The sequence below is a fragment of the Hippichthys cyanospilos genome, chromosome 13 (genome assembly GCF_059441005.1).
Source record: "Hippichthys cyanospilos isolate Australia breed blue-spotted pipefish chromosome 13, RoL_Hcya_1.0, whole genome shotgun sequence".
Lineage (NCBI taxonomy): Eukaryota > Metazoa > Chordata > Actinopteri > Syngnathiformes > Syngnathidae > Hippichthys > Hippichthys cyanospilos.
In genome coordinates this window covers 19,548,219-19,565,948 of record NC_142381.1, presented here as the reverse complement: position 1 = coordinate 19,565,948, position 17,730 = coordinate 19,548,219, and the positions used below count along the sequence as shown (strand labels likewise).

Genomic DNA, 17,730 nt, shown 5'->3' with positions numbered 1-17,730 from the left:
TTACAATGTATGTTGTCACTGTTTCAGTCGTTCTCCTGCAGAATCCGCTCTCTCGTTGTCTTGCCTCAAGGCAATGAGGCGTTATGGAGTTTGTCGGCACACGGGCACATTGTGTTGATGTTGTGTCATCAAATACTGACACTTGCTGGACGTTAAAAATCCCTGCAGGCAACCGACTTGAAAAAATGAACTGGCCTAGTGTATATGAGGGGTTTCACTAGACCTAAAAAATTGGGAATTATGACAGATTATTATAAAGTATTAAATATAATGAATGATCTTATGTCAAATTTAATAAACTGTTTTTAGGTTAAATGTCTTTAGTAAAATGTCATTTCGCCCAATGTAAATCGATGGGATTTTTTGCAATGCAAAATGAGGATTTGTGGGAAAAGGATATCATTTAGAAAACAGGTGTCAAAGTGAAGGCCCGGGGCTGATTTGCTGATTTGACTTCAGGTTTCTGACTAAAATACCAAAATTGCAAGTTGTCTTTAACTTTTAAAAATTTGGGGGAAGAAAAACAAACATTATCTTATTCTCCAAATCTCTTTTGAACAGTTTTTGCCGGCTTCTGATATCAAATCTTGGTAAATGTGTGATCAACACACTTAAAATGTATTTGAATTCAAAGTCATTCCGGCCCTCTGAAAGAAACTATCACCATTAATGCGGCCCAAAATAAAAATGTGTTTGACACCACTGATTTAGAATAAGAAATATACATGCAGTCCTCTCATGAATATGCAGAATAATATGAAATTGGAAGTATCAAACTAGAAAAACAATTATTTATCTGAGAAGTGAGGAAAGTGCAAATCCCGCAAACTCTTTCCAGATTGTTCCGGTACTTTAAAGTCAAAGTCAAGTTTATTGTCAATTTCTTCACATGTGCTTAACATACAAAGGAATTGCGTTTCTCACTATCCTTTGCGTTTTACATGTACAATAACAAAGTGCAGGTGCGCAAGACGAGACAATCCTAAAAACTAAATTCTTATCTATAGTAATGTGCAGTATGTTAGGGCTACTTTGCCTAGTTTTGCTGAACTAATAACTGAAACTAAAAACTAAATACAAAAAAACAGGTATGGCAAGGGTACCGCAAGACAAGACATAAGTAGCAGCATACGACAAGACAATCCAACAGTACGAGACAAATTGCAAGGTAGTTGTTATAATTCTAAGTGTAATCGCTAGTGCAATAGAAGTATAATTATAAATAAATATGGCAGCAGCAAGTCAGCACATTTTGCAAGTACATGAGCAAAGTTTGAGTTTAGGTGTGTGTGTGTGTGGGGGGGGTCCGATGACCTAAACTTCGCCTGCCAGCTAGGTGTTTCTTCTGGCTGGCCTTCCTGTTATAGTCAGTGCAGCTCCCGCCCCACACGGTGATGCAGCTGGGGAGAATGCTTTCGATGGTTCCTCTGTAGAATGTGGTCATGATGGGTGGCGTGGCACTTGCCCGCTTCAGTTTGCGCAGGAAGTAGAGACACCGCTGTGCTTTCTTGGCCAGAGATGCAGTGTTGGTGGTCCAGGAGAGTTCATCGCTGATGTGCACCCCCAGGAACTCTCCACTGCAGCACCATTGATGGTCAGTGGGGGGTGTTGGGTGTGGCCTCCCTGGAAGCTGACGACCATCTCTTTGGTCTTGCTGATGTTTAGCAGGAGGTTGTTGTCTTTGGACCATCTGGTCAGAAGCTCCACTTCTTTCCTGTAGTGGGTCTCATGGCCGTTGGAGATGAGGCGCACCAGTGTTGTGTCGTCAGCAAACTTCACGAGGTGGTTGGAGCTGTGGGTTGCTGTGCAGTCGTGTGTCAATAGGGTGAAGAGGAGGGGGCTGAGCACACAGCCTTGTGGGGCCCCCGTGCTCAGGGTGATCTGCCTGAGATGTTGTTGCCAACACGCACCACCTGGCTGAGGAAATCCAGCAGCCAGTTGCAGAGTGAGGAGCTGAGGCCCAGTTTGTCCAGTTTGCAGGTGAGTTGTTGTGGTATTATGGTGTTGAACGTTGAGCTGAAGTCTATGAACAACATTCTCACATATGAGTCTTTCTTGTCCAGGTTGGTGAGTAACGGGTGGAGGGCAGAGCAGATTGCGTCGTCTGTGGATCGCTTTGCCCTGTAGGCAAACTGATACGGGTCCAGGCTGGGGGGCAGTATGGATTTTATGTGTGACAGGACTAGTCATTCAAAGCATTTCATGATGATGGGTGTCAGCGCCACCGGACGATAGTCGTTGAAGCAGGATGGGAAGGATTTCTTTGGCACAGGTATGATGGTGGCAGCTTTGAAGCCTGATGGCACAATGGCGTGCCTCAGGGAGGTGTTAAAAATGTCTGTAAAAACATCTTTCAGCTCCTCTGCACAGTCTTTCAGCACCCTGCCAGGGATGTTGTCTGGACCTGCTGCTTTCTGGGTGTTGGTGGCGGAGAGTGTCCTCCTCACGCTGGCAGCAGACAGGCACAGAGGCTGGTCGTGCGAAGGTGGTGGTGTTTTCTGTGGGCGGGTGATGTTCTCTTCCTCAAAGCGTGCAAAGAAACTGTTTAGGTTGTTGAGCAGAGTGATGTCGCTCTCACAGCTTTGTGGTGCAGGTTTGTAGTCTGTGATAGCCTGAATGCCCTGCCATTGGCTGTGTGCATTCTTGCTGTCCTTGAAGTGAGAAGTTATCTTGTTTGTGTATTCTTGTTTGGTTTTCCTGATGCCACGGGACAGGTTGGCTCTCGCTGTTCTCAGGGCTGATTTATCCCTAGCTTTGAAGGCCTTGTCTCTGGCTCTCAACAGCCTGTGGACGTCTCCTGTTAGCCATGGCTTCTGGTTGGCCCGTGTGGTGATCCTCTTGACGTGGGTCACGTCGTCCATGCATTTGGTGATGTAGGAGGTCACTGTGTCTGTGTACTCCTCAATATCTGTGATGCCGTTGTAGGTGGCTACTTCCTTAAAAATGTCCCAGTCTGTTGACTCAAAGCAGTCCTGTAGGGCTGAGGTCGCCTCCTGTGGCCACACCCTTACTTCTTTCAGTGCAGGTTTGATGACTTCACTCTTGGTCTGTATGCAGGCATTAGCATAATAGTGAGGTGGTCAGAGGTGCCAATGTGGGGGAGTGGGGTGGCTTTGTACGCTCCTTCGTGATGAGTGAAACACAGTCCAAAATGTTATGTCCTCTTGTTGCAAAGTGGATTTGTTGATGAAACATGGGGAGAACAGTTTTGAGATCAGCATGGTTGAAATCCCCAACAAAGATGATGAAGCCGTTTGGGTCTGCTGATACTGTAAAGATAGCCTGGTACAGTTCTTTCAGTGCTGCACTTCTGTTGCTGTTGTTAGTTGGGGGGATATAGGTAGCGACCAGCAGGATTGAACTTATCTCCCTTGGCGAGTAGAAGGGGCGACACTTCACGATCATGAATTCCTCCAGAGGTGAGCAGTGTTTGTATACTACAGTGGCATCCCGGCACCACGCTTCGCGGATGTAAACACACACGCCGCCACCGTGCGACTTCAACCTCTCTGAGAGAGTCCTGTTGGATCTGTAGCATGTTAGCTGCTCTAGTTGTATAGCGGTGTCTGAAATGTTACTATTTATCCATGTTTCAGTGAAAACTAACACACAACAGTCACTCTTCGGTTTGCTGATCTCAGAAGTCGGATATCGTCCATTTTGTTGTCCAATGAACGAATGCTCACCAAAAGGATAGATGGTATGGCCGGACGAGTTGGGTTAGCCTCTAGCCTAGCTCGGATACCTCCGCGCTTGCCCTGCTTCCTCGTCCTGGCGCACCGCTTCCGGCGCCTCCTTTCCAGGGGAGGGGTAGCAGGCGAGTCCAGTGAATTAGCAGGGCGGCGTAGCATCCCCAGTTCCCTTAGCGAATTCTCCAGTTCTGTGTTTAAAATTTGGCAAATTTTGCAAGTGCATGAGCAAAGTTGGGGGGGGGTCCCATCGTACCAAGCAGTCATTTGTTGTCTGACAGGTAAATTTGAATTGGAACGAATGGGACTGTCTCCCATTAGGAATGCCTGATAAAATTCCAACTGACAACAAATGGGACCCCTACAAATCATGGGGGTTGGTCTTTGTGTTCCTGACAAAGAAGATCACAGCATGCAAGCACACCTACACCCTCCACTATCACAAACTGATTGTTTGAATTGTTGCCAAGACCTCTCCAAAACCCTAGGAGAGCAATGGCTTTTGTATCAAGTGCCACCCCAAATGAATAAATAGGGAGCAGAAAGGATCTGTAACCAGACCGAAAGGAGATCTGACAAGGTCAGGTTCCTGTCCGCTCTTCTTGCAAGTTTGTTCCGAGAATTGCCACAAGAGGATGACCTCAAGACTTGAATGCACTGGTTAAAATGGGTGATCAACATCACTGTTCTCAATCAAAAGTCTATGTTATTACATTAATACTTAAGCTATGTTTGTTTGGTATGTACTGTTAACAAATGCAGTTTTTATTTTTTTATTTATTTTAATATGTATTGTATCTTGTTGCAGCCTGGCTGTCAAATGTCAAAAGTCAATGTGGGCCCCCTGTTTGCCCACTTCTTTTGTAATTTGCCCTTTTGGTCTCTTTTTGTTCCCATGCTTGCTGTGCGCTTGTCAAATAAAGTGACATCGACTGAACTCTCCTCGTGTGTCTGGTTGGGGTCTTTAACCTGCTCGTTCACTATGGCAAAAATAAGCTTGCAGGAAAAGTCTAGCTTGGTTTATACCTGACGTGCCGACCGGCACGCATTATGCAGCACTTAATACTCTGAGCAGTTCTCCCCTGTAGTCAGATGATATTCTTCCATACTATAGGTGGCAGTAAATTGATTCCGCAGTATACAAACAACACTACTCTATAACAGAGGTAGAGAATCTTAATCGATTCAAACTATCTAAACAAACCCCTCATCTCTCCCCAAATGGTTCTCGTCAGGAGTTGTTCACGGTATTTAGAACAGGATATTCATTATCAGACTAATCATGAAGGTGTTTTTACCGACGAACTTCCATAAGCAATAGTTCATCTGCCATTTGTTCTTTAAAAAAAAAAAAAAAAAAAACTCCGGAAGATTTGCCTTGCTTAAAATTTGTTCCGCGTGGACTCCGCAGGGAGGGGCGTGGTTGCCAAAATTATTTTTATTTTATTATGTTATTATTGCTATTTATTTATTGCTCAATTATGGAATGTAGTCTATTTCTCTGGGAAGTAAACAGACTAAGAATTTCATTGTATGATATAACTATACAAAGGACAATCTCTTGAAATAACGTCATTTTGAGGTGTGCATCTTAAACCAACAATTGAAGACAGAATAAAAGTGATACAAATGAAAGATGGATAAAGCAAAGTAAAATACATTATGCAAGAAATTGATGTAAGTATGAAAATGAATGCTTATTTTAGATTTGGTAATTTCTTTTTTTTGTTTTTAACTTTGGATGGTTTGTTTTTAACTTCGGTCAGATTGTAAATTGCACAACACGTTTTTTATGTTTATGTCCAAGACACAGTTTTGCTATGGTGAAAAGCCCCCTGTTGTGAAAAATTTCTGGCTGCAAATATGATTTAATTGTAGCGGTGTTCTAGTATATCAGAAATTAACATTACTCACCAAATACTCATGTCATGTCATGTCTCATGTCATGTACTCACCAAATATTGTAGTATTTGTGTTAATTAGACTAATCAAACATTCCTTACAAAATGTCAGACTCAAGTCATTTCTGCATCACTCCACATATCACATAATTAATGTTCTTTTGACTGAGAGTGTGCATATTCAATGTACGTACGGGACCAAACAAACATCCAGTACACAGAACCAAGTGCAGTCATTGAATAAGTTATTATTCCTTCATTACTGTTCTCTCAACTGAGATAGTACATTTGCTGTGCATGTTCAATGTATCAGACAAACATCCAGTACACAGAATTTGGCTCGACATGTGGGGCAGGGGACTCGACTGGACAACCAGGTCTCGGGTCTTTGCTGGTCTTGTCGGCTGATGAACCATCGACCCAGACAGGACAAACACCACATGGGTCTGCAGAAACATTGCTCGCATTCAGGCTCAATGTCAGCTCCTACCATAAAACAGCAGTTTCTGAGTTAGTCTCACGGAAAAACACATAGGTTATTTTTATCAAACAGAGTATGAAACAATGTCAAATGTCAACCCGAAAGGAGAAAAGCATTGAAATAAAAAACAATCAACCATTGTGTCTCTGCCTCGACAATATGTGTGAGCGTGTGTGCCAACTGCCTTGACAACAACTGCGTTTGCCCTGTGTGCGTTTCATGACTGACATGGCACGTCCCTGTGGGTGTTAAAGCAGGAGTTGGGGTGGAAATAGATTACAATTCCACAGGGATGTGCTGTGTAACTTATTAGACGCACCCCGTCACAAGTTGTCAACAGACAGGCAGAGGAGCAGACGTTCACCAGACTGTTGGAAATCTCTTACCTAAATTTCTTTTATAATAGAATGGCATTTCAAGTATAAACTCTCCAGGGTTATCATGTTCGATCATGTACAGATTAGACTTTAATTCAACGTCTGGGCTGCTTCTAATGTGACCGCAGCTGCTCGAGACTTCAAAGGGAAGTCACTTACTGTACAGTGTATGAGGTGTAATCATTTAAGACTTAAGTAAATGTGTGTACTGCAGTAGTTCCATGTCCGAGGAGGGCCCGTGGCAAGTGCATTTATAGTTACATCGTCTGTGTGGCATGCAAGAAACCGTCACAGCATGTCACTCCGCAATACAGTACTGATAGCTTTTCTTTTTTCCCCTAAAAAGTCTGAGAAAGATCGAGGGCGCGAAAATCAAAGCGCGAAGTAGCAAGGGATCACTGTACATATGTGTACATGTACGTGTGTGTGTGTGTGTATATTTGTGTGTATATTTGTGTGTATATACAGTTTTTTCTTGAGTTACTCACATGAGTACCAGGACGTAGTGTTTGGTGCTCACCCTTTCTTTCATTAGAAAGTCTGCCTCAATGTCATTTTTGAGGTCTTTTCCCTGCTTTGCGACAAAAACAACTGTCATGACCCTAAGGGGGTTGTCTGTATTTGTGATGCTTTGTCTCCATCTGCAGGTGTTTTTGGTTAATTGCACTTATTTTCTTTCGGCTTTCGGCTTTAAGAGCCGTGATATTAACTCATCAACCACAGCTGCACTTTTTGAACTACTGCCTTTCGCAACAGCTGCCTTTCCGTCTTTCATTAGTTCAGTCGATAAGCTCACAAATGATTTTAATACGGTGCTTTTAAATTCCCTAAACTCTCTAGCGCCGTTGAGACTTAAAACTCGGCCGAAGAGACACACTCCGTGGTTTACAGATGAAACGCGTTCGTTTAAATTGTTAAGTAGAACTTGAGCGTAAATGGCGAACAACTAAACTCGAGGTTTTCCGTCAGGCCTGGTGCGATAGCTTGCTGAAGTATAAAGAGGTTCTTAAGTTAGCAAAAACAAATTACTTTTCCAAAATGATTGGTCTTAATAAATACAACCCAAAATATTTATTTGATACGGTAGCAAAGCAGCAACACAACAGCAGCAGATTAATCATTGTTCCCTCCATTCAGCACACGATTTCATGTGATTCTTTACTTAGCGGATTCAGCTAATAAGGGACAAAATAAAAATGGCAGCGCCACTTACCCCCTGGGCTGTGATTGCTGATGCTAGTTCGGACAATCAGGTTCATGAAAGTCTGGTAACCCTGTCCCAGTTTGATTTAGTATCCCTGGAGTGTTTTACACACCTGGTTAATGCAGCAAAGCCGACAAACTGCATGCTCGACCTGCTTCCAGGCAAACTCGTTAAAGACTTATTCCCGATCTTAGGGTCATCTGTCTTGAATATTATGTGTCGGAGTTATCAATAATGAGAGGCTGGAGAAAAGCCAAAACTCTGAGTCAAACACGATCTTTTGCAAACGAGGGAGAGAGCACCAGGGTCTTCCGGTGTTCAGGGGCTCTCCTTCTCGTTTTATTACAAAGATTACAAAGAAGGCGGTTACAAGTTTCAAAATAATACCATATAAGGGATTGTTTATGTCTAGTGTGAGTGTGTGTGTATATGAGAGTGAGTGGGTTGAGGTGTGCAAGTAATGTGTTTTTATATGATAATATTTATACATATATACAATTATTCCATCATTATAAATCTGTCGCTCTCTTCTGGCATTGTACCTGAAGCTTTTAAGACTGCTGTCATTCAACCATTACTTAAGAAACCTCACCTAGATCCTGAAAATCTCTCTTATAGATCAGTGTCACATCTACCGTTTATTGCAAAAATTCATGACAAAGTTGTATCACAACAGCTTAGCGATTTCATGATAGATAACAATAGATTTGAACTCCTTCAGTCAGGTTTTAGGGCCAACCACTCAACTGAGACAGCCCTTGTAAAAGTGACGAATGATCTTAGCGATGGATTCCAATGTCGAATGCCCTATATTCATCAGCAAGACATTTCTTTATTTAAAAACATTTTAAAAAGCAAAATTACACGAAAAAAATCTTTTAACACTCAATTCTAAACATTACTTTTATCTTTTTGTCAGCGAGATTGTGTACAGTATGATTCTGGATTTTATAAACCCAGAAGTTAAAAATGGTGTAACTCCAAATAAGCCTCTGGTAAAAATGGCCTAGTATGATCAGTGTTGAATTGATACAACGCTGGTAAATCACTCAGCTGAGTATGGTTCTTCACCACTTGGTGGTGCTGTTACTTGACCATTATTGGTTGACATTAGACTTTTTGAAGTAGCACAATAAAATGCAACTGCAAAAAGGGGCAGTGATGGGCTGACAGCGGTCTGACGGACATCTGACCTCATGGCAGTCTTGACAATTACGACGACGGATGAAAATTGCACTTCAGACATATTTAAAATTTGGGGTATTCCCGTCATAAATCGGTCCGTCACCTAACTAGGCGTACATCGGTGATAGTACTACCCAATACTGTTGTAATACTACCACAAAAATTATTAATTTATTAAAGATATAATAATATTATATTATTGTATTTATTATTTTTAATAATAATAATGTCATATAAGTACAGTGGGCCCCCGGTTTACGAGATTAATCCATTCCGCGGATGGGATCGTAACGCCAATTCGCCGTATGGCAGGCAATCCAAACCTATGTTAATTCACTAATACATGTCAAACCCCAGGTAAAAACATCAAAATTGTATATACATATTAAAAATTGGTCACAAAATACTATAGTAAGTGCTACCTATTCATAATATACACGTATACAATTTAATAACATCATAAATAAAAAATATATAAAGGATGTATTTACCTTTGAGTGGCATAGGGAGGTTGTTTTGGTCATGTTCCCTAGTGAGGGTAGCCTCAGCTAGGTTAGCTTAGCCTTAGTATTTCTTGATTATCTCCAGCTTCGTTTACATATAAATGATCTTCTTACTTCTCCCTTTAACATCACTAGCAATCTTGAGACCCATGGCTAACCCATTGAAGTTTGAATTAAGCAGTAAAATGCACAATAAATATGCTATTTTAAGCAATAGAAGCAATGCCGTCCGTAGCATGCCACCATTTTGACCGTGACGCCGACCAATAGCAGACCAGTATCTTCAGGAGTCGTGACGCAGACCAATAGCAGACCAGCATCTGAGTGACGCGTTGTGACGTGTTGCAGCGCAGTAGTTTGATGGTACCAGAAAATAAGAGCAATTACCTGAAAATGCCTGCTAATGGAGACAAAACAACACAAATACAGCCAATCCCTAGGGTCATAACAGTTGTATTTTCGTAAAGTGGGAAAAAAGTAGACTGGGGGTCCACTGTTTTGATAAAAACAGTTACTTCAGGTCCCTGGGATAAACCTGCTCAGCAAAAAAAGTAAAAAATATTTCAAGCCTTAACTTACCATCTACATGACAGAGTCTGACCAGCTTGGTGGTTGCTGGCACCTGCAAACAGCCAATACATGGCTCCACCTCCTGTGCATGCAGAGCAAACACAAAATATGCCTTGTTTATGTTTTTGAGCTTGGCAAACCTCCACTAGCAGTGGTGAAATAGTGTACCTGTCCACTGGGGAGTGAGTAAGGCTGGTTGAGGTCCACGTGAATTCGGAAGGTTTCCAGGAAAAGTTCACTAAGTGTTTGGTGAATCACTACGTTAGCAGAGTTCCTGATGGGGGCATGAAGTTTTTCCCTGAGCTCAGTGTACTCAGTAGATTTCAACCTGGAGGGAGGGGGTGCATAAAATGAAATGTGAGTATCCTTTATGTATGGTACATGTAGTGGTCTATCCAGTAAATGGTTAGCACTAGTCGTACCTGATATCAAATGGTCTAACAGCAGAGTTGATGCTGTGCACTCTGAGAGTGAGCAGCTGTATGGAAGAGGCTGAGTCCGGACTCAGTTGGTGTTGCCTAGACTCAATCACAGTAACATGACAGTCACTTTGTGCAGCTATGCAGATGTTGTATGTAGTCACCTGTTCAAAACAAAAGTTATACAGTACAGTGAACGCTCGTTTATCGCAGTAGATACAAGCCTGCCGCGATAATTGAAAATCCGCGAAGTAGTGCCCCCACTTTTCATAATAAAAAGAAAAATTGATTTTTTTTTTAACGTGAAAAGTCGTCATGCTATACATATTAACACAGATATTACTTCAGTACACATATTTACTTAAACCTTAAATTATAAAACCTTATACACTGTACAGTAGTGAACTTGTTGGAGTGAGAGTGAGAGAGAGAGAGAGAGAGCGAGAGAGAGACTGTTCCGCTGTGCTGGAGCACCTCATCCACAAAGCAGCTCAGATCAAACAGCGTCGGACTCATATGGCTCAACAATGTGGATTTTATTTTTCTTACAACTCCACAACTGATCGTGGCAACTCCAAAACTATAAACTGAACAGTATTTCTATTAATGCGCCGTCGAAGCCTGCCAAAACAATGTAAATAAGCAGTCCGCTCAATGTTGTAGGTGTCCCATGACATGCCCGCTCCAACCAGAGCGCACAAGGGACCTCCCGCTGCTTATACACGCATGGATGCAATGCACTCTTATGCACATCAACCCAGCGGCAACAAGGAATTTGCAACAAAACTGTTCCCCTTTTCTTTTGAAGTCTCGCGGAGCTACGGTCATATTATCAGCAGCCTGAACGTTGTATTAAAGTCTAATCTGTACAGAATTAAAGATTATTACAAAAGAGAGTTTACTCTTGAAATACCATTTCAAGAGAAGTGCAGATGCGGGCATACCTATTGCCGCCCCAGCTCAGCACAAGTACATTGGAGTTCAACCCGAGTGGACGAGAAGGGAACCACCCTTCACCTTTGTGTATAAGGATGGGTCCTGACTGTTGTTTGTGCTTATGCACAAAACAGCAGTTCAGAGCACGCTCCTCCGACTTATCTGCTCACACAGACAAACAATGACCACCCCCCCCCTACCCCCCCCCCCCCCCCCCCCTCGATCTCAACTCAAGCGTTATTGGACTTCTGTGCTTGTCATGGATATTCTATAACAAACACCTTGTTCAATCATAGGGGTGTCCATATGTGCATCTGGCACCAGGACACCCTAGGCCGCTGTTCGATGCTCAACTTTTGGTCGTTCTATCATGTTTTGGAAACTCGGGTGAAGAGTGGGGCGGAGCTGTCAACTGATCACCACCTGGTGGGGTGTTGGCTCTGATGGTGGGGGAGAATGCCAGTCAGACTCAGCAGACACAAATGAATAGTGAGGGCCTGCTGGGAATGTCTGGCAGAGTCCAATGTCAGAAGGAGTTTCAGCCCCCACCTCCGGCATAATTTCTCCCACTTCCCTGGGGAAGGTGGGGGACATTGAGTCTAAGTGGACCATGTTGTGCGCCTCCATTGTCAAAGCGGCTGACCAGAATTGTGGCCATAAGGTGGTCGGTGCCTGTGGTGGCGGCAATCCTCGAACTCACAGTTAGACCCGCTGGTCTAACCTTGGGCACTGTCCCCGATGTCCACGCAATGTTGTAGAGGCCTAACTAATTCACAGTTAGACCCGCTGGTCTAACTGGAAGTGGGAAAAATTATGCCGGAGGTGGGATGCCATCAAGTTGAAGAAAGAGTCCTATCAGGCCTTTTTGGCCTGTGGCACTCCAGAGGCAGCTGATAGGTACCGGCTGGTCAAGCAGAGTGCAGCTACAGCGTTCATTGAGGCAAAATTCCGGGTGTGGGAGGAGTTCGATGAGGCCATGGAAAGCGACTTCTGTCAGCATCAACTAAATTCTTCATCCAACGTCTCAGAAGGGGGAAGCAGTGCACCATTTACATGGTGTATAGTGGAGATGGACCGCTGCTGACTTCACCTCAGGACATTGTGAGATGGTGGGCAGAATACTTCAAAGACCTCTGATGTGGGCTGTCCCATCTCTGGGAATGAGGTCACTGAAGTGGTCAAAAACCTCTGTGGTGGCAAGGCCCCAGAGTGGATGATATTAGCCCAGAGTTCCTAAAGGTTCTGGATGTTGCGGGACTGTCCTGGTTGACAGGCCTTTACAACATTGTGTGGACATCGGGGACAGTGCCCAAGGATTGGCAGACCAGGGTGGTGGTTCCCCTTTCTAAGAAGGGGGACCGGAGGGTGTTTTCCAACTATAGAGGGAACACACTCCTCTGCTTCCGCAGTAAAGTTTATTCAGGGGTGCTGGAGAGGAGGGTCTGTCAGGAAATCAAAACTCGGATGGATGAATGGATGGAGGGATGGATGAAACTCAGTGGAGGTATGGAGTGGAGGCATGGCTTATGGAAAAATTTGAGTTGTCTTTGTTTATAAAGAGCATTAGGGCAGGAAACCCTACTTCTGTTTACAGAAAATTCAGATTCATTAATTGCCGTTTATGTCAAAAACATAGAGGAGAGTGTTTCAGCATTACCACAAAACAAACAACAGTTGGATGAGATGCAATAGTGGTGCTGAGTAAGTACAGGTGCAGGTAGGTGTAGTGCAAATCAGTCCTGAAACATCTCCCTTGGCAGGGGGAAGGGACCACCTCGGTCTGAATACAGTCGTCTGCCAATTTAAATAGTTAACAAAACACTTAAGAGTTAACAAAAAAAAAAAAAACACTCCACAAAAATGACAAAGGACTTCAAGGAAAATAAGTGAAGTACCGTCATAAGTTAAAACAGTGGCATCCCTGCTATCAATTCATGCAAAACCTCTCGTAGAAAATCGTAGCAATTACAAGTGTTTTGGTAATAACAATTTTGTTTGCATTGGAACGAAATAAAAAGTAAAGACAATAAAAGCCAAATGTGGTCATTCCCCACAAGACTCCAAAATCTGAATGAACAAAATTATTGGCATCTCATTCAGTTTTTAAGAAAATCAAATTGCAAGCCCGCCATATGCCTTTAATTTGCCTGAGGCAAGTGGCAACTAGCAGGTGCTTGGCAATTTAGAATTCACACTTGTATTCAGTAAAATTGAGAAAAAGAACAAATACTGTAGGTGTTGGCTTTTTTTCCTCATATTTTTTTCTTCTGTTATTTTTATGTACCAATACTTGAATTCTAACAGATTTAACTATCACTTTTTTTCAGTCTGTGTTTCACAAGGAAAGATAAGGAAACAGACCTTTAAAACCCAGCTGTCAGTGACAATAAATCTTGCACCGGGTGCCCCCGTTGCAAACTTGTCTGTGCGTCTGAACTCTGTATTGATGCTACTAGCCACTGAAGCCCAGTTGGAATGAGGAGGCTGCACATGGGCCTGCAGGGTTCTGCTGATGGGGTGGTTGTTCCAGTGTCTGCAGCACCAAAAGAAGATGAGTATACAGCTGGCCAACAGGACGCAGAGAGAGAGGACAACAAACACCTTCCAGTTGTCACTCATCTAGTGGGAAATAACGTCACAACACAGGGTGTAGTTTATCAACAATTGTTTTGTACAAATTAAAAGCTGGGATAGGCTGCAGCTCATCGTAATCCTTGTGAAGATAGATGGGATTGCTAATAGTTAGGAGAGTGACCTAGTGCAATGATTACCAACCAAAGTCCCACGGGAATTTATCCAATTTCATGTAATTTTCAGTATTGAACAGGTTGGGTATGCTTTCTCTAATCTTATGTTAAAAGGTTTGATTTATTGCGGATATAAACAGATAACTGTATTTTCCACACAATAAGGCGCACCTAAAAGTAACAGGGTAATAGTAGGGCTGCACGATAATGGCCAAAATAATAATCATGATTATTAATCATGATTATTCATCATGTTTGGTCAAACATATGACCATAATGCTAATTTTTTAAACAAGCAGTAAATAAACAAGTTTTCAAGACTTAATACTTACAAATAATAATAATATAAAATAAATAAAGTAAATAATTACCTTCGGAGTGCAAACCAATGGAAAAATGAAGCCTACTTAGATCCAAGCACATCATTTACTTTTAAGCGAATTTTAGTCATTTAGCAGTCAAAATGTAATTTTCAGTCATTTCAATCCAATTTTTCTCAATTGACAGCTAGCTCTGCAGAAATTAGGAATCATGCAAACATGTGGGAAACATTGTCCCCTGGTGGTAGGGTGACAATGTGTTTGATTTGACAAGTAAGGTAGTCGGCTTTTTAAATGTTAATATCACCGAGGATCAGCTCAATTAATTGTGGCAGCCAATATCGTGATCGCGATTAAAATTCCATTAATCATTCGCAGGGCTTTCTGTCGCTGTTGTACTTTTTGTCCACTTTTTTGTCTTGCGAGGAGAGGGGAGGGGAGTGGAGCGAGCTTGCTGTCCACTTTACAGTAGATCCGGAAAGAAGAGCATTGCTGAGAATTTTCCCTTTTCTAGAATGTGACAGAGCCAATATTTTCACCGACAGCACCTTTATTCTTTGCGGCAATACTCGCCTGCCAAAAAATAAAAGTTCCAATGTCGCAATCAAGTGGCCGAGACCGTGCTAAATATCGTGCTGACAATGCTGCGCTATCATTAGCTTAGCGCAGTAACTACGGTTCAACAGCTGTTAAGTGAAGCAAACGCTGCACATACCAGTTGTCCCAAGTTCTCGCTTCCGCCTTTCTACAAGCCAGGTGAGTGCTCTTGCTTGGCTCTGTTTTGTATTGAAAGCTCAGCTGGCCGTGTTGGATTGCTCCCAGTGACCGCAAAGAGGCCGCCATGATTCATTCCTGCCCCCTGCGTGAGCCGTTGAATGTTCCCGAAGTTGATTGGCTGTCGCGACACGAAATGCCGAAAAAGTAAAAAAAATTTAACTTCACGCAAAAGGCAAAATTTCGCTTCTCGTGACCGCTCGAGGCCATTCGCGTCCATCGCGTCGCCCGACGTGCATTCGCGCCCAGACACGTGAACTCCATTGACTACAATACAAAACTCTCCGCTTTTTCGCCTCATTCCAGTTCGGTGTGCACGTACCATTAAACTAAATCATCTCCAAAACATTATTTTGGGTGCAGCCCACGCGGCCCGGTACCAGTTGATCCACGGACCACCAGGGGTTGGGGACCACTGCCTTAGAACAAACGCAAAAAAAAAAAAAAAAAAACCAAACCTGCATGTACAGCACTGCTCACTGCTTTAGTACCATGGAAGGGGAGAGGTTAGGACATAAATGCACAGAGCCATGGACGTAGAGGAGGAATAAACAACCCGTTTGAACATCTCAAGTGCAGTCAACACACGTATGCTAGCCAATACATTTAAAGTTTTCTTAAATATAATTGCTCAGTGAGTTCCATTTATTATTTTTATTTTATTTTTAAACTTTTCTTTGTCAAAATGAAGCAAAAACACTTAATGCACTACCTCCGACATGAATTCAGCCATCATTAATTTTTTTTATTTTTAGAAGAAAATTATATTTACTGTCCCAATACTGAAATGCTTTAACTATGACATCATTTGTAATGTATCGCCAATCCCAGTTTTTATTTTATGAGTAAAACAGTAATGTTTAAAAATATGGGAAGGAAAAGGCTCTAATATAGCCAGCCTATTTTTAGCTCCTTTTAGTGGACGGTTCCTGAATGTATGGTTCCTAAAAAGACTAAAGTCCTATCACTACAAAGAATCACTCGCCACAACGATTCATGTATTAAAGCTATATTTACATCAACCTTTGTTTGCAATAAAACTATTATCATGAAATGCAGGCAGCCTGTGTTGCCACAGCTTTTGGTATTTCATAAACCAGTGTGAGTGAATACGGTAGTTTAATTTAAATGGTTGTCATGTGTTAAATATTAGAACCAAAAATACAGACTTTCTTTCTGACACAATATCAAATGTTCATAAGTCGGTCTACCTGGTGAAAGGGTTTCAGATATTTCTCCGGAGCAGCAATACTGATTCCGATGTAGTAACCTGCAGATAGACAATAGTGGACAACACAGACACATAATGAAAACATTACAGTATTTTTCATGTGCTCCCCCAATCACTATATATGCACGATCAATGTGATATACACTTAACAAAAATATGAAAGCAATTTCTTGCTTTAGGTCCCATTTTTAAGAGATGAACTCAAAGATCTAAAACTTTTTTCTAAATGCACAACATAACAACGCCCCTCAAATATAAATAAATATAAATCTCTGACACTGAACACAAGATAATCCATCCCACCTAACAGGTGTGCCACACCAAGATGCAGATTTGACAGCATGAGTAGTGCACAGGTATGACAGGCCACAATCACAGTTATCTCTGGAATATTCAGTTTTATCACACAGCACAATGCAACAGATGTCCTGAATCTGACATCACGGTTTCTCAGCGTTCTGACATCACGGTTTCTCAGCGTTATCGACAAATGACCCATCCCAGCGGGTTGACCATATGACGTTTACAAGCTGGGCCGTGATTGGTTATGAACCCTGCGCATGTCCTGTCAATTTCACTAGACAGCAAGAGGAAAATACGACTGGGTTATCGACTTATGATTTAAAAAAAATAAATAAATAAAATTCAAATGGCGAAGTAAGTAAGGTATACCACCAGCAGTCAAACTGAGCAAAGCATGTATTGTATACGTCAAGAGTAGAAGTAGTAAGTATAGGCTGACTTAGAGTTACGGCAGCGCAGCAGTGACAATATCTTTATAATAACGTTTTTAAGCGTGTAATAAACGGTACCGAATGGTACTGCAGAGTGAACCAGCAGGGTAGTGCTACTCCTCCTGATGTGGTAATGTACGAAATCCATGTCTTCACTTCCCAACCAAGACGAAAACAAGTTTTGGATAGTCAAACCGGCCGAACGAAACTCATTGGGCGTAAATATGAAGCACAGAGAGAAAGCTATGTAAGCTAAAGTGAACGTTAACTCTGGGTTTTGCATATTAAGGGTAGTTGAGCGATTCCAAACAACTGGGGTGATCGTCGCCGCTCTTACGTCACATCCGCTTATGTCGCAGCAACTTTTCGCTATTCCGCCTCTGCTTGCTTGTATGCATGTATTAGTACAAGCATGACTGTGTATGTATGTAGTTTTGTTGCCTACTGTTTTACTTAAGTATTTTGACTCTTATCTCAAATTTACCTAGATTGATCAGGTGAGGATGAAGTCGTCCATAGAATTATTTAGTCGTTTCTATCTATCTATCTATCTATCTATCTATCTATCTATCTATCTATCTATCTATCTATCTATCTATCTATATATATATATATATATATATATATATATATATATATATATATATATATATATATAT

The 17,730-nt window shown here is 42.1% G+C and overlaps 1 protein-coding gene across 2 annotated transcripts; it reads right to left on the bottom strand.

Annotated features, from left to right (window-relative positions):
• Positions 1-5,818: 5,818 nt before the first annotated feature.
• tmem129 (transmembrane protein 129, E3 ubiquitin protein ligase) lies at positions 5,819-17,403 on the bottom strand. Of its 2 annotated transcripts, none has more exons than XM_088431531.1 (7): positions 17,150-17,403; positions 16,318-16,376; positions 13,627-13,884; positions 10,333-10,493; positions 10,079-10,238; positions 9,920-9,992; positions 5,819-6,076 (listed from the first exon to the last, which is right to left on the bottom strand). In XM_088431531.1, exons 1-7 carry the CDS (start codon positions 17,352-17,354, stop codon positions 5,892-5,894), a joined length of 1,101 nt encoding a protein of 366 aa, XP_088287657.1. In that variant the 5' UTR covers positions 17,355-17,403; the 3' UTR covers positions 5,819-5,891. The 2 variants fall into 2 exon arrangements, with proteins under 2 accessions (XP_088287657.1, XP_088287658.1); XM_088431532.1 differs by having other exon boundaries at positions 5,819-6,036.
• Positions 17,404-17,730: the final 327 nt, after the last annotated feature.